Here is a 24,822-nt window from a genome sequence, read left to right on the forward strand (position 1 = left end):
CCGTACTGACGGTATTTTTTTCTTGTAACTCTTTTTTTTTTTTTTCTTGTCGTAAATGTTATGCCACTGCAACTGCCACTCTTTTTGTTGTGGTTGCGGTTGTTTGCTATTGGCTTGATTTTACCGCCAAGATACATTAAGTAGTTAACCATATACACTCAACTTGACATTCAGCCAGGTTTTTAGTTTTTTTTTTTTTTGTTTAATTTTTTAATTCAACAAGTATAGTGACATCATGACAGATATTTTAATTACTTAAAAACAGTATTATGAAGGTGTTGTGTAGAATTGCGCGAAGAAAAAGCAGGTTAAGGGTCAGTTTAACAGTTAACACTTAAGTTTACGAAAGCTAAGACAGTAAGTATTTAAAAAAAAATAAATTATCATGAAATAATATAATTTTATTTAATAAATGCAACTTACTGCAGTTTGAAACAAGGCGCCCCAGATGCAATTTTTTTTAGCAAACCAGCGTGGTTCGTTTGCCCATAGTTAACCCAAGATCAAGATCAATTATTTTCGTTATATCCCAGCATCATGGACGTACACTCCCTTGGGGCAAGCGGAGCGGCGGCGCCCCGGGGCCCCCGACCGACCCCAGGGCTCCCACTGGAGACAATGCAGAGAAGGAAACTGTTAGCATAAATTGAGTTACGAAGTAAATTAAAATGTATTTGAAATACAAGGGAGACAAATTAACCCAGGGGCCCCAAAAAAAATAAACAGCTTTTTTAAAAGAAAAATTATAATTTTATCTTAGGACCCCAAAAACTATTACTTGAAAAATCTTTGCAACCACAAATAATACATTAGGGGCCCCAAAAAAGCAAAAAAAAAAACAACTTCAGGCCAGGGGCCCCAAAAGCCTTTATTTCAGGGCCTCAAAAAAAATTAAATTAAAAAAAATTGTTTTGTTTTTTTTTTTAATTAAATTACATTTGTTGATGGATAACTAAATATTACTTTAATAGCCCCAAAAAATATGACTTCGGGGCTCCAAAAATATTATATGAAGGGTCCCAAAAAATATTTTTTCAGGAACCCCGTTAGTTGAGAGGCAATCAAATATTAATTTAGGGGCCCCAAAATCTATTACTAAGGAGCCCAAAAATATTCATCAAATTTTCTGATGGCATGACAAATATTATATGAGGATCCTCAAAAGCTATTACTTCAGTGGCTCAAAATAATCAAATGGAAAATTAAATATCAATTCAGGGGCCCCAACATAAATACATCAGGGCCCAAAATAAAAATATTACGGTATTGGTGGCATTCCGAATATTACTTCAGAACAGAGGCCCCAATACCTATTAATTCTTGGCTCCAAAAAAACTTTATTATATTTTAGGGACCTCTAAGCACTTAATTTTGAGGCCCCAAAAATAATTTTTCAGGGCCCCCAAAAGAAATAAACTATGTTTAATGATGGAAAATCAAATGTGTACATATTACTTCAGAACAGAGGTCCCAAGAACTATCAATTCTAAGCTAAAAAAAAAATATTTTATGGGCCTCTAAGTATTAAATTTTGGGGCCCTCAAAATTAATTTTTCAGGGGCCCAAATTAAAAAAAAAAATTATGTCTGATGATGGAAAATCAAATATGTGCCCCAAGAACTATCAATTCTAAGCTTCAAACATTTTTATTTTAAGGGCCTCTAAATATTTAATTTTGGGGGCGCCAAAATTAATTTTTCAGGGGCCCCACAATAAAAAAAAATATGTTTGATGATGGAAAATCAAATATATACATGTGCATATTACTTCAGAAAAGAGGCCCCAAGAACTATTAATTCTAAGCTAAATAAAATTTTATTTTAGGGGTCTCTAAATATTTAATTTTGTTGGCCCCTAGTACAAGTATTTACTACTTTTATGATTGAAATTTTAAATAAATATAGCAAAGTGCATTACGAACATATTAAAATAAACCTAAAAATAAATAAACCATACAACAACAAAAATTTATGGCGTATACGTACTTTTTTTGTAACTAAGGGGCCCCGAAATATGAATGGGGCCCCAAAATTTAGTCTTGGTGACTCAACGTACGCCACTGCCCAGCATAAGCTATGGCTCAAGCGATTTTTTTTTATTTCTTTCTTCATAAACATTTTTTCAAATGTAAAAATTAATATTTTTTTTGGTTTGCATATGCACGCCCAGAAAAGATCAATTTTTAATAGTACCTTACCTTTTTCAAAGGTAAAAATAAAGTGCTGTTTTCGGTAATTTCTGTTTTAGTGCAGGAATTTTCCTTTCTCAACTTATTCTCAATTAATATAAAGCCAAAAAATGATGAACAAATTTTCGATATTTAAATATTCCTTTCCAGCAATTTTTTGATGGACTTGCACTTTAATAAGGTGTAGAAAAACACAGCTGCTATCAAGAAAAATCTGTCTAAAAATCAAAACAATAAAAAAAAAACATTTTTGAGATTGTTTTTTTCAATAAATACCAGTAACTAGTCCGCATTCTTAATTCTTGCATAAATGACTTCTTAATTTTCAAACTATTTTTTTTTTCTAGTAAAACAAAAGACATTCAGATCTTTTTATTTTATTTTTATGGTATTTTGGTCTAAAACCTGGCCAAAAATATTTGGGCACATTTTTCACATCAAATAGGTACCAAATGACTAAAAAGTTATTTAGAAGGAAAATTTTTTTGCTTATTAAAAATCGAAAAAATGCACGTAAAGTCCTGTGCTATAACTTTTTTTAAAGCTAGTAGTTTATTCTTTATTTTGTTTTTTGACTCAAGTTGTTTCATTAAGTAGTTTTTGAGAAATTAAGTTTTAAAGATGAAATTTAGAAAAAAAAAACTTTTTTCGTTAATTACTTGATTCTGTATAAAATTTAGCAATATCATGGAGCTTTTTTTATCATTATTTAATGATGTAGTTTTATGCCAAATACTAAAGAATTCATTTTTATAAATAACAATGATCCTAAAAAAATAAAAAATAAAACTGGAACATACTTTTTTCCTGGAAAACTCTGTTTTTTTATTTGCATTAAAATTTTTTGTTTGCATTTTTTTAAAATTTTTATCTGAATGCATTATATCTCAAGAATATTATTTTAGGACGATTGGAGCCAAATTGACCAAGTTATGAGTATTTTAATACTTCGCCTACGAATGTTTTATTCCAGAGTTCAAAACTTTAAATCGTTCTCCTCACAAATAACGTTTTCAAACCTCATAACTTCAAAACTACTGCACTGTTTCTGTTGAAATTTGAAATACTATTTCTGAATTTCTAAAGGTATCCCTGTAGAAATTTTCTCATTTATATAATACATTCAATGGAATAATATAAAAATCTATTAGTAAGGTTCTTTTTTGAGGATTTTTTTTCAAAGAGCCCTTATTTCCGGGGTGGCAAACTTGGGCAATCTTTTGAAATGCAAAATTGTTCTGCATATCTAGCAGTTTATTAATATATAGGTTAAGAACATGTTGCGGCGTGTTGCGCTATTTCAAAACACTAATGTTAAAAAAAAAAAACAACAAAAAAAGTGCAAATTTTTTAAGTGTGTACTTCAACCCCTTCGTATGATAAAATAGAGTTGCATACACAATTAAATTTTTTTTAGAATAGGTACAATTAATACCTTGATTTTCAATGTCCATATCAAAATTTTTCAGTAAAATCACTTTTAAGTAAAAAAAAAAAAACAAAATACTTAGAAAATTCACTTTTTTTATAAAAATCGCAGAAAAAATCGTGTTTACCCATTATTGCAACTTGCAACTGATGGTGTCGCGAACTGGGTTGACCAATTTATAGATAGATTTACCTTCCATGGAACTAAAAAGTAGCCTGGTTCTACCTTTTATGGGACATAGGTTTAATCCTGGGGGGGCAAAATTAAGAAATTTTATTTATGATCACGTTTTAGGTCAAAATACCGCACTGTGCGATGTATAAAACAATTTCTTAGTTGAAGCTTTTTACACTTTTTTCTCTGCCAATTTTCAACCGGATTTCACAAAAAATACATCGTTGGATTTGAAATTAAATATTGTTTAGATTTATTATTTAAAAGAAACATGTTCTGCTTCAACTAGTCTTTAAGTATCACCAAAGACTAAAAATTTACTCACATATAATGCATTTTTTACTCACATATAATGCATTTTTACACTAATGCGTTCGATACTTTTGTCCAGTCTTTCTACAGAGTCTAACAAAATTTTAGTTATGATTTTCTTTCTTAATTTAAACGCTCACTACGCCAAATTAGTTTAACTTATCAAGTACCGTATAGTAGGAACGTATAAAAATAAAGAAACTATAGTTCAATATCAATTTCAACAAAAACATCGACTGTTTAAAATGGAGACAATTATCCACGCCACTTTCGTAAAAAAATCTCAAGTTTTGGATGCTTTTCAAGTTTGTTGTGTTATTGTTTAATTTCATAATAAAGTACCTTAAAATATTTCACATAATTAAAAATCTTCTCCTTAATTTTATTTTTGGACGCCTTGTTAGTAAATTTATGCTTCTTTATTTCAAAAAAAGTTTATTTCTCACTAATTTAAATTAGATATTATTTTTAAAATCAATTTTCCTCTTCACAAACGAGCCATTTTTATGTGTTAAAATTCATTAAATTCTCTGACTACACTACTATACCATTAACATGAATAAATTAAAAAAAAAAATAATAACAAGCACGAGAATGGTCAACACGTTCATCACAAAATAAAGTAGGTACCCTCTCACTCTCTAAAATCAGCGTCACTGATGTTAACTTAACCGTAAACTTTTAAACCCTTTTGATGAATATAAAAGAATTATTTTTCAAACTTTTACGATAAAATCACGTGGAAGTTGAACCCCTCTACCTTTTTAGTGACAATGGCTTCCGCTTTAATTAGGGAAGTACTTTACTGCTTCTACCGCGCGTTGCCGGATAACCTTTTATGGTTGTTATTTTGCTTTAAATATAATTTTGGCAAACTCGTTGTTGGTTGGAGACATAATAATTATTATCAATTTTTGCAAACCAATAATGTATTGTTGACGTTTATTTTGCGAATCGAATGATGAACGAATTTATATTGTTAATAATAATTAAATTGCAAAGCCATGTCTGCGCTTGGTTGGACATAAATTGTGGATGTTACATCATTGGTTGGTATTTGTTTTTTTTTTTTATTTTTTGGTTGGTAGTAGCAACGCGTGTTGTCTGACAGTAAAAGTTAACTTTAAGCATTGTCGTAAAATCATAATTTATTTGGATACTTTTAATAAAGCTAAACACGTTTCGTGTAGTATGAGGTTGACAGGCCGATAAAGTTAGATAACTTGATGGAAGGTAGACACAAGGGCTTTTGAACTTATTATTCAAAAGTTCAAGGTCTTTTTTGGATTTATTTTGGTTTTGATATTGTTTTTGATTTTACTAGAAAAAATTTAAATATAGACTCATAAAAATATGTGAGTTGTTTTATAAATATTAATTCAAGCATGAAAACAATAACAATATGAAAAAAAAATTGTTATTTAATGTGTTGAATTTTGTTGAGATCTTTATTTTGATACATACATATATTCATTTTTTTAATGTACCTTACTAAAAACTTAACAATGAAGTCAGGAAGCAAAATATTATTTGGTAAAATTATAAAAAGAGAAACCATATTTGGAACATTTCTGTTCAAAATATAGATTTTTGAACGAAACGTTCTAGATCTTCTTTGTCTCACTCAAGGCCAAATGACAAGATAATGTTGAAATTCCTGATCCTTTTAAGTACAAGTTAAGACAGTTTTATTTCGGGGAAAAGGATTACAAAATTTTATACATAATAATTAATTTAATGTTAATTAAATAATTTAATGATAATCTAATTTGAACGATATTAACGATTAATTCGTTTTTGGGAATATCTTGCAAATAACTTTTATAATTTTAACATAAATTCAGTAAAAAAAAGCTTCAAAATAATCGTAGTTTTCAAAAAAAAATTTTTTTGTATTTTTAAAAATTATTTTCCAGAAAATTTTTTGTTGAACCTATTGCATTTGGACTAAGTTTAAAAATCACACTGGTTGCTTTCTAGGAGCTCTAGTTTTTTTATACTATTTTTTTTTTTAAGATTTTATTATTACAAGCGTTTTTAAAGTTTTGCTGGAAAAATTTACTTTGAATGTATTGTATTTTGGTTCAGTAAGTAAATAAAAATATAAAAAAAAATTTTTACATAATACAAAATTTTAACAAAAAAAATTTGTATGAATTTCTATGCCCTTTCATGTATGAATAACTCAAGAACTAGAGTTGCTAGAAAAAAACTAATGTTGTTTTCGGAATCAGCATTTAGAATTTAGTAAGACATGATAAACAACACTCTGGAAAATTTGTATGTGTTGTAATCACTTTTATAGGTAATCACTTTTATAGGTCCAAAATACAAAATATAAGTCCAAAATACAATTTTGATAAAAAAAATAATTTTTGATTTTAAACTAAAATTGAAAATTAATTTTTTGAAAAATCTAATTTCTAAAATGGGACATCGAATTTTTTTTTTAATTTTAGTTTAATGTGTTGATTTATTATTCCAATAAAATGACATACCTACCAAGTACCAACTTTATTTAATTTTTTTTTTCAAGAATAATTTTTTTTACAAAATGGCTGTTTGATTTTGAAAATATTTTTCTAAAAATACATACTGTTTTTCAAGCTAAGAGCTACATTTCATTAAAAAGTTATAACTTTTAAAAAAGTACAATATTAACTCCTAAGTGGGATTGAGGTCAATTTTGTTTATCCTAATATTTAAATATTAGGATAAACAAAATTGACCTCAAGCCCACTTAGGAGTTAATATTGTATATTAAAAAAGGTCACGAAGATAGAAATAATTTTTAAAAAAAGTCTTAAATATATTCGGCAATTTGAATTCTAAGAGAAAGTACGTGTGACCCAGTCGTGCATTTTATTTTAAATGCATCATCTTATGTTTATTATCAGAGACCAGAAATAACAGTCAACCTTTATTTTCAATCGGTTTCTCTCTGAGAGTTACCACATTACTTTAAATAGTTTCGGTTAAGGTCTGAGATTTATTTTTAAAAATAAAGGTTATCGGTTGAGATTTATTTTTTATTTTTTTAAATATCTCTCAATGGTTGAGATTTTTACAAAAAAATAAATGGAACAGGTCAACCTTTAACCGTTTTCTCTGAAAATAAATCAAAAATGGTCAATTCAAAATAAAATGTCGAATATGTCAAGAATGTCTTTATATTGCAAAAATAAGTATGAAAAGGATGGTTTTTCTAAGTTTATGTATTAAATAATGTATGAACTAAATAGACTCTCAAAGTTCTTTAGACCCAAGATTATATCTCTTTTCGTTTAAAGTAAAATCTAAAGACGAAAATGTGTTTTCAACTCTGATTTGAGTTGCTGGGACGACAAGCACAATCAATGCAATTTCTAATATTTCAGGAGACCGATGTTCTAATATCTAGGTTAAAGCGTTCAACTTCCAGAAGCGTTTTCGCCAGCCCAACTTCAAATGGCTATATCTCGGAATTTTGAAACAAAATTTTTGATGCCAAAAGGTAGCGGGGACTCTGACCTACATTTGGGTACAACTCTCATCCCTGTAGGTGCACGCGTTCTCAAACCGGAAGAACTTAAAGGTAAAAAAAAAGTTAAGTCCGATTCTGAAAAAATAGGCATGATGTGGCGGTTTATCATGGAAGATGATTTTTTAAAAATCTGACAATGTGCAAAGCGTAGGCCCATGACACAAGCTCTCATTTGGCATCATTCCCAAAAATTGCTCTCAAGCGGTTTAGCTTCCAGGAGCGTTCAAAGATTCGGGGATTTTTCGAAAAATAAATTTTACCCCAACTTTCAAACGCGGTTTTCTCGGAATTTTGAAAAAAAAAAATCCAAAAACCGGATTATACCACTATCGTGTAACTGAGAATATGGGACCACTCCCATGTCTCTTGGAATTGATACATTTGCAGATGAGATTTATTTTTTTCTCTCAGCGATAAATCTTACTGGTTGGCCGAAACATACAAAAATACAAAATAAAGGTTTCTCTCAGGCCTTGACGAAATTTTTCTTTTTTAAAAATAAAGGTTATTTTATGACCTTTATTGAAAATGGCGACAAATAAGAGTTATTAAGGAACCTTTCAAAAGGTTGAGATTTATTTCTGATCTCTGTTTATTATCTTTGCATATATTGAGCTCAAAAGAATTTTTAGATTAAGATTATGTTGATTTTTAATCAATTCATCAAAGTATCGACACAAAAGATTGACTTCCGGTTTCAATTCTAATGAGAACTGAACAGAACTGAACTTCGATTTTCCAGCACAATGATGAATATCATTTCAATTTTTTTCCAGGTGCAAAACGTCAAGTTTGAAACCAAAAATGTCATTAACTTAGCCACGTGTCGGCGAATTTCACCACAACACTGGTGCAAATAACTGTTCGTTATTTTGGCCTCTTAAAAAAAACATGAGCAAACCAATCTGAAATTTTTCAATTCAATAAAATCGAAAACCAAAACATATTTTTCACGTGAAAAATGAAATTCTATGTTAATTTATGATCAAATAATCTAACTCAACTGACATGATATTGATAGTCAAATGGCGTATCTATCGCTATTTGTTCATTCTCCAAGTTTGTTTATAAATAAAACATTGCGCTTGTCCTCCCTCACTGATTAGCAACATATTGCATAGTACATTACATATGTAGAATAAATAAACAATTTGTTTAAAACTTGTAAGTTTACACATTTAGCACGTTAATTTATTGACATAAAAACAAGATTTTTTTTTTATTTTATTATGAAAATGAATTATGAATTAAAATACACAAATCCACACTTATAGTGTTGGTGCTTACTGTCAAACGTCATTTTTATCTACAGTCAGTACAGTGGTACATGCAAGAGAAAAAAAAAAGCAAATAAAAAATATCTATTTACTCAAAGTGATATCATCATCACACCACAGAGATATACAATTATATTTACTTCTCTCAGTATTCATTAGAGAAGGATTAATGCTAACCAAGGGGTCGCACAAACTTGACCTTTATTTTTTATTCAATAAAATATTAGCAAAATCCAGAAAGGAGTTTTCGAGAACAAATTGAAAAAGTAAATCAAATACAACAAATGTATATTTCTATCTTTTTTTTGTATCTATAAAAAATGTTTTGAATTTCCAAGAAACCAATACTTTAACCCTAGGAGGGCAATTTTGAAAAATTGTCATTCATTATAATAATTTTAATGACACAATTGTGAATGTGAATGTGGAACGTGTAAATAAGATAATTTTATTATTTATACTTTAAAGTCGCGTGGGTCAGTGTTCAAGAGCTTTGAAGTGGTGGAGATATCTAATGTTTGACATAGATCTCAAATAAATTGAACACTGAAATTATGCAAAATGATGTCACAATTTTGATTGAAGAAATCAATAACAAGAAAATAAAAAAATAAGTGTGTTTCTTTGAATCAAAATAATTTAAATAATTTAATTTCAAAATGTCACAACTTGTTTCATGTTTGAATGAGTTATACGAAGAAATGGTGACTGCAAAAACAAATGGTTCATTTCGGGGAAATACATGACATGGTAACGAATATTTTTAGGAAATGTATATCACTACTCAAAGGCATTGATGATACAATTTTGCATCTTCCTGGTACCTCGTTGACTTTTTAATGAAAGTATCTGGAAAGGATGCAAGAAGTTGTGGAAAGTAAAAAGAAAACCAATATCTGCCAAATATTCGCTTCATTTCATTTTTCTTCTGATACAATTTTGCATCACGTTTTCGCATGATTGAGCAATTGCGCGAAAAATAAACTTTTGTTGCTGCTTTTAAGTAGTTGAATAGTTATCTAATATTATGTCTAGTGATGGGCAAATACCCGGTATATACCATTTGTGGGTTTATACCCTGGGTGTATACCGGGTATTTACCAAAACGAGGGTAAATACGGGTATTTACTCATAATCGCTACAAATTCGATTTGTCATCAGGTCCCTGTTTCAGAGTTACTACATCAACTATATCAGCAACCTCAAACAATAATTGAATCAGATTGAAATTCGGGAAATATATCTAATGGCTTAAAAAGTGCAAATGTTCAAAAAATGCTTCGGGAAGTCCAACGTGCCGCCGCAATTAATGTTTAAAGTCATTGATGTAAACAATGTAGTAAGCTCTGCAATAGGCCCCATAGGTATATTATATAAACATTAAAGCCCAAGTAACAATTTTACTTGCATAAGGTCCATTTTGTTCGATTCGACAAGCTATAAATAAAATAATATGTAGAAAATGCAAAACAGAAAAAATCAAAAGAAAATAAAAAAAATTAAATAAAATTCAATAAATTCTTTTTTTGTATGCATAAATTCAACATTTTCTACAACACCTTCAACAACTTCTTTAAGGCCTTATTATACGCAAGTAACCCTTTCAGAACCTTTCAGAACACAAAAACTTAAATAATATGGGAAAATTACCTAATAAAAAAGTCAGATTTCTTAAGAAAAAAAATTTTATCTCGGTTATTTATGGAGTATTGTCAACAATGTTATACCATTTTGAAAAGAGAATTGAACACACCAACTTTTAAGGTAACTTGCCGAAACATCGTAGAGCATTTTTTTTACACTACGGTTGAATTAGAGCCATGTAAAATTTGTTAGTACTTAGTTGGGCAAATAAGTAATATTTGCTTTAAAGCTGATGCAACTGAGTTAAAATTTTTGAATGCATTTGGTAGCATTAAAGGTTGCGTAGCAAAAGAAAGAAATGAGAAAAATTAAGATTTGTAGTCACGGCACATGAAAAACCCTCACAGGGTGACCATTTTTTCGACTTTTTTCAAATGCCCATAACTCACAAAATATATGGCTGCGATTTTTTTTATTATTTTTCTGATAACTTTCACCACCTATTCTATCTACCGTTATCGTTTCGACGTTAACTTTTGGGACACCCTGTATAGGTTTAAATGAAATTTTCAGAGTTATGAGCAAGATAAAAAATTTAAAAGTAATTTAAGCAAAATCCGCCCACTGCCACGCCCACTTTTATTATTGTTTGGTTTCTTGAAAACGGGTCTATATATAAAAAAGTTTTATTTAATTAAAGACACTAGCGGAAAAAATTAACGGATCAAATGAAAAATTCCAAAATTTTAAAAAAGATAAAGCTCAAACATTCTGGTTTTGGGAAATCATTCTTCGATTTTATTTAATTGCTAGTTAGTTTGTTTGTTACAAGTGAAGTTAGTAAAAGCTTATTAAAAAAAAAAAGTATTGATTAAAAACGTTCTAAGGGGCATGTAATGGACTCTATGCAAAAATTATTACCTGACATCACTCCTCCCCCTAGTAGGATGTTTCATTTTCGTCCGTAAATCGTAAATACCCTCATTTTGGGTATATACCCGCCGTTTTGGTATTTACCCGGTATAAACCCGGTAAATACCCATTTATAAATACCCACCCGATTGGTATATACCAGAGGCACATCACTAATTATGTCTTAGTTTTTTTTTTCATAATAACAAATTTATTCATTTACAGAAGCCATTTTCCAATGATTATATTATGAAGTATTGAAACAATTTTTTTTAAGTAAAAAAAATAACAAAATGGCGGCTGCCCTTCAAAATTGACGCATTGAGTTTGTGCCGTGCAATGCCTAGCCCACGTCCAGGAAATTATTTATGATCAAAAGGAAAATTTTGTCTATTAAAATTGTTAGTTACTTTGCATGAAATAAAAATAAGAGAACAATAAACGAGGCAAGAAGTAACAATCCTTAATATCAGTCAATATTCAAGAACTTCTAAAAAACTGGAGCCGAAACGATGCCAATGCCTTTCGGCACTTTGAAAAATTATATCTCGAAAACCAATACATAAATATTTTTTTAGATAAGATTTTCGAGTTTCCTCAAATCTATACGAAAAGTATAATGGCACTTGGTGTCCAAAAAATTTTAATTTTTTTGTAAACTAGTGAATTTACCTATGTTAAAAATTCACCAAGTTTTTAAGTTTTTTTTATCTTTTTTTCAAAAAAATTGTTTTTCTACGAAATTAGGTGAAAAACTACCTTATTTTGTCCCAAATACACTGTAATTTATTTGATTTAAAATATTTATTTTTTCACCTTATTTTGACTTAATATAAAAAAAACACCCTAATTTGCAGTCGAAAATTCTCGTGTCAAAATATCAGTTTTTTTTTTTTAAAAGCGGTTGACAATCGTTAAAATCTCTACTTTCTGATGGTTTAAAAAAAATATACATTACTTATATATTACATTATAATTAATTTTCTCAGAAAATGAAAAAACTGAAAAATTCGAAGAATTTTTTTTAATCATTATATGCAGTTCATATAACCTGGCATCCTTTCACTAACAGACAAAACAAATTTTCACAACAGCTCGTTAGAACCCCAGGTTATTTTAACTTACACTCACACTCCCATGCATTCCTGCCTACATTTTGACGAGAAGGAGCATTTTATTTGAACACATATTAAAACGAACTTGATCATAAATACTTCTACATTCTGAAAGGATTTATATGTTAGTGATAAAGGCTGCACTCGAATTCAAAGTTCCAACACTTGAAGCCTAATCAAAAAATAAAAATAAAATGGAATTGTGTTTTCGAATATTTTCACTGTTACCAGTAACATTTTCAAAATATTCAGTCCTTATAAAGGTTAAAGGTAATAAAAAAAAACCCTTTCACAAAATAACACATTTTAAATGCCCTCAAACTTAACATGATTTAAAAGTGTTCAACCATCAAAACTAATAAAAAATATAATTTGTTTTTATTAGAACTTCTTATCCATTTTTTCTTTCAACCCTCGTCACTATTAATCGCTTCAAAATTTCCATTTCATTATCCTAAATTCATATCAAGACCTCGTTAACTTACACCCGTCTATCAATTTTATAATTCAATTTATTTTGTTGTCTATTGTTGTTTTTTCTCTCTCTCAAAAAACGACCTTCAAGTCAAGGTCTAAGTCAAAGCATGTTTTTTTTTTTTTGCGATTCCCACATTACAATTTAATGGCTCTCTATGAATTTATTCATGTGGCATCATTATCATGCTGCCGCTGCTGCTGATCATCATCATCATCACCAAATAACCATTGATCGAATTTGCACGCAGGAATTTAAAATTCACCCAGATGTGTTCAAATACAAAAAAAAAAAAAAATCGCTCGCCATAAAAACAACAAGCACCAAGCCCACACACGCTATTATCTGCTGCTTCAACTACAACAAACACGAAACAAAAAAATCAACAAAAAGGTATTCAAAATAAGAAGAAGAAAAAAAAATCAACAAATCCCCAACATGTCTACAGAGCTCTTCGTTCAGATTTTTGAATGCCTCGAAGCATATTCTGTCTGCACTAAAGCCAAGCAAGTTGATTATTTTGATTTGATTTTGTTGGCCTAGAAAAAAGTTCATTCCAACAACAGTGCAGCAGACAAGTTTAAACGGTTTGTTTCTTTTGTTAATCAAAGACATATCTAATCTACTATATAAACAACTGAACCGATTTTGGTAATAAAACTAAATTAACTGCATTCCCATTTTATATGATTCAATTTCGCCGACAGAATAACGAAAAATTCTTAGGTAATCGATGCGACTTATTATTAAATTAAGCCGCGCGTCAAGTGCTTTTTGGGTGAGGCATATAATTTTTTTAAGCCTATACAACGCCTGTGTGTGGTTTTTAATGTTTATGGTCTCAAGGCTTGAAGCTTTATACACTTGTGACTTTGGGCGCATCTCACAGCCCCGTGGTGGAAAAAAAAACAGTTTAGGGGGTCTCTGACGCATTTGCAACAACACCTGTTTCGTATTTTCTGTTGTTTGTGTGTTTAATGTATCGCTTCGAGCTTCAATTGTGCCCCACAATCTGAAGTATGTAGGTAGTAGGCTGGCTCTTGTTTTTTTGTATTATTATTCCAATGAATGAAGTGATTTTAAGTTAAGATTTTTAATGTTTTTGTTTGTGTCTTTAATGGACACGTTTGTATGAATGAAGAAGGCGTCAGCAGGTTTTTGTTGTGTAATTGGAAAAAATTGATAGGTACTGACATTTGATAATTAAACTTGTAATTTTATTAATGTTTTTTATTTGTCGTTTATGAGGTAGTTTTTAAATGACCGGATGCATAAAGTTTGTCTTGTAAATTAAACATTATACACTCTTGGGACTTAATAGTCCAGACAAAATAGCCATTCAACCCAGAAATAATTCGCATAGAGCTGAAAATTTGTACAGAGCATTCAAATGCCGATTAAAATAAAATGTCCAAAATCCCCAAAAGTCCCATGTCTGCATAAAAAGTTATTCAAGTTTTAATGTCGAAAATTTAGATTTTTCATATATTTTCGATAGGACTCATCGTTCAAGAGTAATAGGCAAAAAACCGATTTTTTCGACATTTGACACGTTTTAAAAACACGTTTTAAAAACACGATAGCTATCTCATAGAAAAAAAAGTGTCATAACATTTTTTTTAGGGAATTACAAAACCTACAAGTCATCCATAGCTATATTTTTTTTTTTTTTTTTTTTGATAGCTTCTCCCGTTTCAATGTTATATATGAAAAACCTAAATTTTCGACATTAAAACTTGAATAACTTTTTATGCACACATGTGACTTTTGGGGATTTTTGACATGTAACTTTAATCGACATATAAATGCTCTGTACCAATTTTCCGCTCTATGCGAATTATTTCTGGGTTTGCCCTTTTTTATTTTTATTTTGTCTGGACTATAATTTAACTTTGTGAATATTGTTATTCCCCAGAGTATTCCCCTGAGGTATAATTCTATGATATTTCTTTGAATAATTTAGTTGAATTTCAAAGATGGACAAAAGGAATCCTTTTTATAATTAACTACCTTTAGGCCAATCATTTAAAAATAAATAGATTAATAGATCCCTAAAGGATCTTTAATAGGATAACTTGTTTTTGGTATTTTTTTTTTCTGAAAGAATTTAAAGCGTAATAATTTTGAATAAAATTTAATAATCACTTTATTTTAAGTATGTCACAAACATTATATAATTTTTCTTTTTATATTTCTAGATAAAACTGAAAAAAGTCCTTGGACTAACAGTATGCAGCAATGCAGCGTTAGATGTTTCACCAATAAGCGGGCTCTTAGCTTATCCAGCTGGGTGAGTTTCAAACAAATTATTTGATTAATTTTAAAAATAAAAAAAAATGGAAAGATTTCAAGCATCTATTCCTGCCAATAGAAAAAATGTTAACCCGATGTATTTTGTATTTTGTATGTTGAAATGCAGAGTACCTGTATACAAAAACAGGCGTTGTCATATTAAAGTGACATTGAGTTAGTTTTCCTAGTCTCTGAAATCCAATGTCATTGAAGGATACTTTGAGTGAGACAAAATTAATACATGGTTCGCCAGATAGCCTTTTAGACCTGAAGCATACTTAAGAAGTATAGAGGTACTTACTTGCTTACTTACTATATGTGACGAGCACATAAAGGTGACGCAGCGCTACAATCCATTGTGAACTCGGGCCTCAACTAACAAGCTTCTCCAGCCAGCTTTGTCCTTAGACAGCTGGTTCCACTTTCGCCCACCCCAAGTTGATTTACTTTCGTGCACCTCCTAAAGAGAGGTCTTCTTCTACTGCGCCGTCACTCTCGGTTGGAGTCGAAAATTGTCCGGGTTGGAGCATTGTTTTCCATGCGCTCCACATGTCCTAGCCACCACCGGTGACCCAGCACCTTTACTTGTTCGGGTGTAGTGTCCTTTTATCATCAATGCAGACGAACCCAAAAATCGGCCGAAGAACTTTTTCTCTCGAAATAATCCAAGGAGTTTTCAGCCGCCTTCGTCAAAGCCCATGCCTCTGCACCATTATGATAAGAGTCTTTCATAGTGACACTTAAGTTGCTCGAACGAGGGCTTTGCTGGTCAGTTGCATTCTCAAATCAAAGTAGCAGAGGTTAGCAGTAGTAATCCCTATATTGATTTCAGCGGTGGTATGGTTGTCTGCAGAGTCTGGATAGAGGAAGTCCTTTTACTAAATCCAAGTTATGACTGTCCATTAGGGTGGCCGAAAATTCGATTGTTATACACCTCTAGAACATACTCATGAAATATGAGCTCTTAATATTAATGAGCAGATCCTCTGCTTTGCAGTTTTCCATTTTTACATCAATCTCATAAAAAAAAATCATTTGTTTATCAATCAACTTTTTAGCGAATTTCTTTACATTTTCTTGAACGCTCTACAAAAAAAGTTTAAAAGATATTCATTTAAAAATTCGTTTTTTGTTCTTAATTTTATAACAAATTGAAAACATATAGTAATCAAACGGACAAGACATATTCTTGTTGGAAACATATTGCACCACAAAACACGTCTCATAAACTTGTTTTATTAATCTCACCATTTGAAAGATATCCGAGGTCAAAGTTAAATAAATTTATAAGAACATTTTTTAATTTTTCAAAAAAGGTCCTTGATATTGCCTGATGCTTTAAATATCACTTCAGTGAGGGAGTCAGCTCCAGCTTCTTTATTGAACCTAAGTTTAGATATGACACAAGTTGAGGGTCGGAAATGTTGGCTATCATCGTCAACGTTGAATCGTGCAATCTGGCTTTATAAAATTGCAGTGGTGATTTCTCCAAAATTCACAGCATCGCTTTCGACTCTACTACCATAATTGGGACTTATCGTACTATTCAAATCAAAGTACATACATAACTTCCAAGTTTCTTTTACCTACATCTTAACGTATCTTCAATAGTGAATTTAATTTTTAAAACCGATCCATCAAACCATTTACAAGAGTTTAATTTCTACTCCTTTTTTATGTCAATGTAAAAGCTAGGAAAAAAATATTTTTAAAAAACAATTGATTCTCATTATGCGTAAATTTTTATCCTTAATGGGTTTCAATTCCCTAATAGTATAGGAAATCTGTCGAAAAAGATGATAATAAGTCTCAAAAATACATCCGAATAAGATTTCAGTTCAAAATCTCTTCATTTTTCTCCCTTGGCCTTCCTAGATTCTTTGTTCCTTCCCTTAACAATATTACAAGATATCAATCGGGTACCAATTTTCAAACTGAATTTTGCCATATTACTTATGTAAAACAAAGGAAAAAAATAATGAAAATTATTTTTATTTTTAAGTCGAGTGATTGGAATTAATTATATTAGGCGCGTCCCACCAAGAAGAGATCTCTGAGGGCTCAATTTCATTTTGGAAGAGAGTAAAACAATTTTGTGGGACAAGTTTCTCACATGAATCCAATTTTCAAATCCAACACTTCAACCGCCACTTCACACAACTGCAACTTTTGTGATACAAAATTATTTCAAAATAAGTTATTTCGTGAAGAAAGCTCAAAATAATAACATTTTCTTCAAATTTTTATTACATTTTTCATGTTTTTAGCATTTTTATAACTGCATACCACAAAAAAAAAATCAAAACAATAACAAAAAAAAATAAAGTAAGAGAAATTGAATCCAAAAAATTTTCGTCTCAGAAATCTCAGAAAAAAAAGGGAGCGCTCAGCTGAGATTTTTTGTCTTACTTAAAAAATCTCTGAGCGCTCAGAGATCTCCCTTGGTGGGACGCACCTATTAAAAAGTTCAATTGACCTCAACTCAATTCATATGCATTTCGCCCAGATATGAGGTATATCTTAGCAAGGGCATGCCAGCATCTAACTGATTAGCCCACATATCATACCTAGGCGTAACGCATATGGAGTTGAGGACATAATAATCATATTACTTATGTTTCCCTCACTGACTCAAAAAATAAATAAAACCTTTTTACCAAAGGCTCATTTTTCTATTGGCTCCCATGACAAATAAAACTCTAATACGCTAAAGAATCATTAAAGGTATTCACGTAAACGCGGAAAACCCATTAGAAACCGGTAGAAATGAGCTGTCAAAATTTGTATGGGAACAATATTCTGCAAATCATTGAATTTTATCTCACAAATTTGAAGCAGAAACCATAGAAAAAAATCTGATAAACTTTGGGTGAGTTCAATCACCTATCGGATAGGCCATCTGGCATACCCGTATCTGGAATATCTTTTTGAACGCGATTGATGTCTTATTATTCAGATAACCACAAATAAAATATGGTAATATTGCAAAGAGAATATTATTTTATTTGAGCAAATAACATTTTTTTTATTAATGCATAGTATTTGCAAAATTAGCTTGACTTTATTTTTTTAATTGAACAAATTTTATAAGTTCAATTTGACGTTTAACAAACAGCTATTTGTTTTCCACGTTTACGCAAATATTTCTTGTGGGAATTCTATCGTTACATGAATACCCTTATTGGCATTTTGGCACTTATTTAAAAACACCCTCCACGAAAAAACACCTTTTAACCAAAGAAATCTTAAAGCTCTCGGTTCTTATCCGAATTCTACCATTATTCCTTCTTACTTTTTACAAAGAATCTTTTCTACGATGACAATGAACTTAAAATTAATATTTCCTAAGTGATAAACAAATTCAAATATGTGGTAATATGACAATGCTTAAATAGACTTGTTTTAGCATTGAAGAGCTCTTTAATTTTTACTTTGTAGAGTGTAAAATTTTCTATAATTTCTTGTTTTGTACTGCATCATTTGCGCTATCTGGCATCATCATCTTAACAAGTTCTTTGTTTCCTAGAATAGCTTGTTGTCTATGATGGTTTCCGCTACCTCCTTGATGGTGTCTCAATGCTGAAGAGCATCTGGCAGGAGGAAATATTTATTTCAAAAAAGGAATCCACATTTCAATATTGCTTCTAAAACAAAAATTAACTTTGAAATTGAATTTTGACAAAAAACTCTTACAGTCACTAAAAACGTAGCTTTTTTATTCAAACAACAACAAACTCCTAAACACTCAGACATTTATTTTATAAGCTACTACTATTAAATTTTAAAAATACTTGTTTTGATAATAATAATTCAAAACAATATTGCACTACTGTGGTACCTGTAGCATTTTATTGTCTTGAAACCTCATTAACAAATCATTTCTCAAGTACTGGCCAAAGTACTTCATAAAATTATTCCAAACAATGTGTTCACTTCCACGAAAAATAGTTTTTAAAAATTTCTTCAAAAATTTTTGTTTTCCCTCTTGAAAATGTGAAGGTGGTAGCTAAGTTGTGGCAAGAGATAAGAAGAAAAAAAACGCAGACAAACTGAGTACACTGATCCGTTTCAATGCTGCAATCAATGGAATCCCAAGTACATTATAGTTTTTAGTTTGGAACAAAAGTGGCCTCGTTCGTTTTATTATTATTTTTTGTTTTCTGTTTTTTTCGTTGAATGAAGTTTGGTGTGGTTCTCCTCATCAGTGCGGTTGTATTCCATTAGAACAGAAAGTGTACTTGTGCCAATTCAATGGCATGGTTCCAGGCAATTTTCTTGGAGTTTTTTTTTTTTTTTTTTCTTTCTTTAAACGTCCTCGTACCCATAAAATTCACCCACTCTATTTCAAATGTATTAGAGGAAAGTATGTTATCACAAAAAAAAAAGAAGAAAAGTGTGGGGTTTGGAAACGTTTTCCAAAGTCCGTTTATTTCCATTCAATTTTGCGGTAAAACTAAAAGTAAAATATAAAGTTTTACTTCATTGTGTTCCCATTTACCAAGTGTGAAGTGAATGAACGAAAATTATTTCAATGGTGGTCTTATCAGGCATTTAACTCATTTACTTTGATTAAATATTTACCAATGCAAGCAACCAGCATTTTCTAATTTGATTAAAAGTAACAAACTGAATTTTCGTTCCAGCTTGAAGTTAAACTTTCGTAGATACAAAAAATACAGCATGAACTAGCAGAAGTCAGTTCATGCTTTTTCACTTTAACTTTGTGGAGTGAAGGCGAATTTTCCCAAGAGGTCTATCGCCGTCGTGAAAGGTCGCAAAAATGGGTGCGTATCGTTATATGCAAGAACTTTATCGCAAGAAGCAGAGCGATGTTATGCGCTACTTGCTCCGTATTCGCGTGTGGCAATATCGTCAATTGACTAAATTGCACCGCTCGCCGAGGTCAACTCGCCCAGATAAGGCACGTCGTTTGGGCTACAAGAACAAACAAGGATTCGTCATCTACCGTATCCGTGTTCGTCGTGGAGGTCGTAAACGTCCAGTGCCAAAGGGTTGCACTTATGGTAAACCCAAGAGCCATGGTGTTAACGAATTGAAGCCTACTCGTTGCTTGCAATCTATTGCTGAGGAACGTGTTGGTCGCAGACTCGGTGGATTGAGAGTACTCAACTCTTACTGGATCGCTCAAGATGCTTCGTACAAATATTTCGAAGTCATCTTGATCGATACCCATCACAATGCCCTTCGTCGTGATCCTAAAATCAACTGGATCTGCAAGCACGTGCACAAGCATCGTGAATTGCGTGGACTTACTTCAGCTGGCAAGAGCTCCCGTGGCATTGGAAAAGGCTACAGGTACTCTCAGACCATTGGTGGTTCACGTCGCGCTGCCTGGAAGCGCAAGAATCGTCCTCACTTGCGCAGGAAGCGATAAGCTGTTTGATGATGAAATTGGTGTTTTATATTTTTACCTCTTGATAGCAGCGTTACCGTCGAAAATTTTTGAAAGGTCGCTAAAAAAGTCGCTTTTAGAAAAAAAAGGTCGCTAACCTGAAAAATTGAAAAAAAGTCGCTTTTTTGTCGAAAAAGTCGCTATTTAAAAAAAAAAAGTCGCTAAATCGTTTTCATATGTTTTTACATAGAAAAATAAACATAAGTTGTCTTGAAACAAAGTTTTCATTAACAATAACGAAATTAGAAACTAAAAAAAAAGCAGTCTTCATTTTAGGATCTTAATAGGCTATTGATTATGTAGTTTAGAAAGGAACTAAGACGTTCACGGGTTTTTATTGCAGGAATCGTTGAATGGGTTATAAATACGGTGACCATATTTCTGGAAGCCAAACCCGGGACACATACAAAATTCATTGGATCGTTTTGAAAATATTGATTTTTCCAAAAAAAATTCAATATTTTTTAAATAAATAATTTTTCTCCTTATTTTGATATCAAGAATGATTTTTTGGGAGCGTTTTCGTTGAAATCATTTAAGTCGTTTACGAAATCAGAAATCAAGAAAATGGTTTTATAATAATGTCTGTTAATAACTTCTAAAAAATCAATATTTAATCAAAATCGGGAGAGCTGGTGTAGCAACCAGACAAACAGAAACTAGAACTAAATAATTGACGAACATTTAAAAAAACTATAGCCTAGTCTAGAGGCGAAACGAAAATTTTCATACAAAACCAACACAACGAAATCATTAACAAAATTTTGCTTTTCGTTTCACAATACGGAGGAGCTTAGGCAACGAAATTCTTATCCATTTATTTGTCCTAGCAATTTTTCTTGCAGCAAAAGTTTTTTGACTTAGGAGACTTAGAAAAATTTTCGTTTTGCTTCAGCAGCGTACTAGGCTTAATGCTTTATCCGAAAAATTAGATAAATGTTAATTTCCAACCACTGTTTTCTTGTTCTTGTTTTCCGTACAAAGTTTTTAAAATATTGAATACAAAAATCAGAGCATGTGCAAATACGGGACAATCACGGGACAAATTACAAAATACGGGACACTTATACGTCCCGGGTTTCTTAAATAAAAACCCGGGACAAGCTGTAGAAATACGGGACAGTCCCGGGTAAACCGGGATGGATGGTCACCGTAGTTATAAAAGAAGATAAAATTGCGGAGTGCTATTAAATGAGAGGGTGGAAACTGAAGATAGGGGTGCAAAAGCCCCCTTTTTGGTTTTTTCAATATACCTCGTAAACCAAGCAAAATTTTGATATATTGCATATAAAATTTTTTATAGAGAATTAAATTTCCTATTGGAATAATGTTTTTTAAAAATTGAAAAAATTGAAAATTGAAAAAAATTCCATACCACAGTAGTCGAAACAATCATAAAAAAAATATCAAAAAAATCGAATTTTTGAGTTTTTTTGTTTTTTTAGTTATACATTTTTTTTGGGTTGAGATAGACATAAACATTGCTCCAAAGAAAAAAAGAAGATTAAATTGCCTTCAAAATGCTGTGCTCACTAAATTTTTTCATTGAAAATTAACATTTTTTTTCATTGCATTAACATTTTCTATATCTTTTTTCAAAACTATGACCATATATAAAAAAATGTTTGCAAAAAAAAGAAAAAAATGTGAATATCAGTCCCTTTTTCGATTAACAAAAATTAAAGGTATGATATTTGACTAAATTTTTGTAATAATCCAGTAGTTTAATAATTCCATTGTTAGTATTTAAGTTTATTTCTAATGTAACCATTTAACATATTAAATAAATAAATAGGCATTATTATCTTTCAATTAAGCCATCGAAACCTAAAAAAAATATTTAATGGAATATTTTTTACGAATTTTTAAAAATATGTTACATGAGAGTAACGCTGGGTCCAAAAGGGTTGAATAAAAATAAAAAACTCAGAACGAAAAAAGAAACACAAATTTGAAGCTCTAAATGTTCAAAATTAAAAAAGAAATACAATTTTTAGAAAGAAAAAAAAAAGTCGCTATTATGAAATTAGTGAAAAAGTCGCTTTAAATAAGAAGTCGTCGCTTGGTCGCTAAGGCTTCAAAAAGGTCGCTAATAGCGACTAAAGTCGCTTAACGGTAACGCTGCTTGATAGTGGTAGTATAATAAAAAAAAAAAAAAGTTGAAAAAAAAAAAAAAAAAAAAAAAACAAGCATAGGTCCATATTTGCGAGGAGGTTAGGAACAATAAAGTCTTAAAAAAAATTCTCCACATCTTATTGATTAAGAGTACAACGCTTCATTCATGATGAAGATATGACGAACTAAACAGAACAATCGACTAAAAGAACTGGTCTTCGATCACTCCGAAAAGCGAATCTTAGACTTTTGGCTGAGTTAATTAGTCCAGTGCATTTATGATGTTCATATATGTGCCCATGATTATGAAAGTGGACTAAGTCACTTTTTGCATTGTTTGAAGTACTTACATAACTTACTTACATAATAATTTTCTTATAACGATTTAATTATATTTCTTTTATGAAATCACTAGAGGGGCATTAAAGAAGTTTATTTACTGCAATTTTGCTTTCAAATAAACTTTACCTCTTAAATAATAATTCTTTTTAGGCTAGATTTGATGCCATTTTTAGCAGTGACTTAGTCCACTTTCATAATTAAGGGCACATATGGGCGACCCAGCAGTTTGTACCACCCCCAAATTTGTTTGCTCATTCGATAGAGCATTGGCTGAATATCATTTTGATAAAAATTGCTCAAAACTTTAAAATTGTCACTTTTTTCTGGTTTTTTTACTTTGTTGGCTTGTAACTTTTTTAATATTCAGAATATCGAAAAATTGTTCTTAACATAAAAGACGCGAATTGCCTACGTTTCTTGTATACATAACTTTTATGTAGGATAAATAGAAATCGAAATATTCAACAAAAACTAAAATCCAAGATGGCCGCCGAAAGGTGAATTTCGCGAGTGCGAAAAATCAGGGTAATGATATTCAGCCAATGCTCTATCGAATGAGCAAACAAAATTTGGGGGTGGTACAAACTGCTGGGTCAAATTATAAATGCACTGGACTAAATTTCGTGGATGAAAGAAATAGTGATTGGAGTGACTTTTGTGCTTCTCAGTTATTCAAATGTTACTAATTGCTCCACTTACTTCTCGGAGAAGTGAGCTCACAGGTACGGTGAAACTCTCCCGAGATAACTCAAACTTCCATGCTATGAAGTTGATAGTTTACCATATTCCAATAACACTGGTCGGCAACGAAAATAGATCAGGAAGCAAACCCTACTTTTCTAAAGGATTTTTGTGTGCTGAGTCCGAATCCGAAGTCAAAATTTCACTAGCACGTCACGTTTTCGAAATACTTGAATATTAACAGGTCAAAAACACGTTTTTTGGGTACATTTGACGTCACATTACATAACCGTTAAGTTATTTTTTTCCAAAACTACTTATGCAATTTCGAAACGCCATATTAAAAAGTCCTTAAGTTACTTATTTTTTTTCAAAATTATTTTTTTTCTCGAAGATATTGAAAAAAGAAATTTATGATAAATATCTCCAAATCTTGCTTCTTTTTTTCCAAAGTAATGAATGGTTTTTGAACCAAATTCCAGTTTGCGTCTTCTGTTTTTGACTTAAAAAAAGCAACATATTACGGGAAAATATATATATTTTTGACTAAACATCAAAAAGAACTAAATTGGAAATTAGTTTTTGGGAGTTTATAGCGAAAATAGTGATGAGTGTAGCTCAAAAACTAGACGTGATAGAATAAATCTGTAAACAGTTTTGAATTAAGCACACTAAAGTTAATTAAAATCAACTTACAAAGTTCTTGCTCCCGACTTTTTTGTGTTTTTTGCCGACCAGTGTAATCATGTTATGTCGTTTTCTATTGACTTTTGAGATTTTTGTGTAAAAATTTCAGATTTTCCACTGCAAATAGAATATGAAATCTAGTTTTGTAATTGTGTACGAAATCTATGTGTATAAAAAAATAAAACAACAACAAATGTTCAGACAAATGTCAAACAGAGGAGTGTGTGTGAAATGTTCAGACAAATGTCAAACAGAGGAGTGTGTGTGAAAGTGCGTGTGCTTGTATGCGTGAATCTTGATAAA

At 30.8% G+C, this 24,822-nt stretch overlaps 2 protein-coding genes across 11 annotated transcripts in view; both read left to right on the forward strand.

Annotated features, from left to right (window-relative positions):
- Positions 1-24,822, forward strand: part of LOC129905836 (mitogen-activated protein kinase-binding protein 1) — a 438,084-nt gene that overhangs the window by 391,434 nt on the left and 21,828 nt on the right. For all 10 annotated transcript variants that reach the window (XM_055981427.1, XM_055981432.1, XM_055981430.1 and 7 more), the window contains one exon: positions 15,188-15,279. In XM_055981427.1, the coding sequence (XP_055837402.1) occupies positions 15,188-15,279 (92 nt within the window). The remainder of the gene's footprint in view (positions 1-15,187; positions 15,280-24,822) is intronic.
- Positions 19,976-20,703, forward strand: LOC129905837 (60S ribosomal protein L15-like). The gene has a single exon (XM_055981437.1). It carries the CDS (start codon positions 20,062-20,064, stop codon positions 20,674-20,676), a length of 615 nt encoding a protein of 204 aa, XP_055837412.1. The 5' UTR covers positions 19,976-20,061; the 3' UTR covers positions 20,677-20,703.

This window comes from Episyrphus balteatus, chromosome 1 (assembly GCF_945859705.1).
Source record: "Episyrphus balteatus chromosome 1, idEpiBalt1.1, whole genome shotgun sequence".
Taxonomy (NCBI): Eukaryota; Metazoa; Arthropoda; class Insecta; order Diptera; family Syrphidae; genus Episyrphus; species Episyrphus balteatus.

What these genes read in the sequence shown, in the direction of transcription:
- LOC129905837 (XM_055981437.1), top strand. Translation starts at nt 20,062, where the DNA reads ATGGGTGCGTATCGTTATATGCAAGAACTTTATCGCAAGAAGCAGAGC.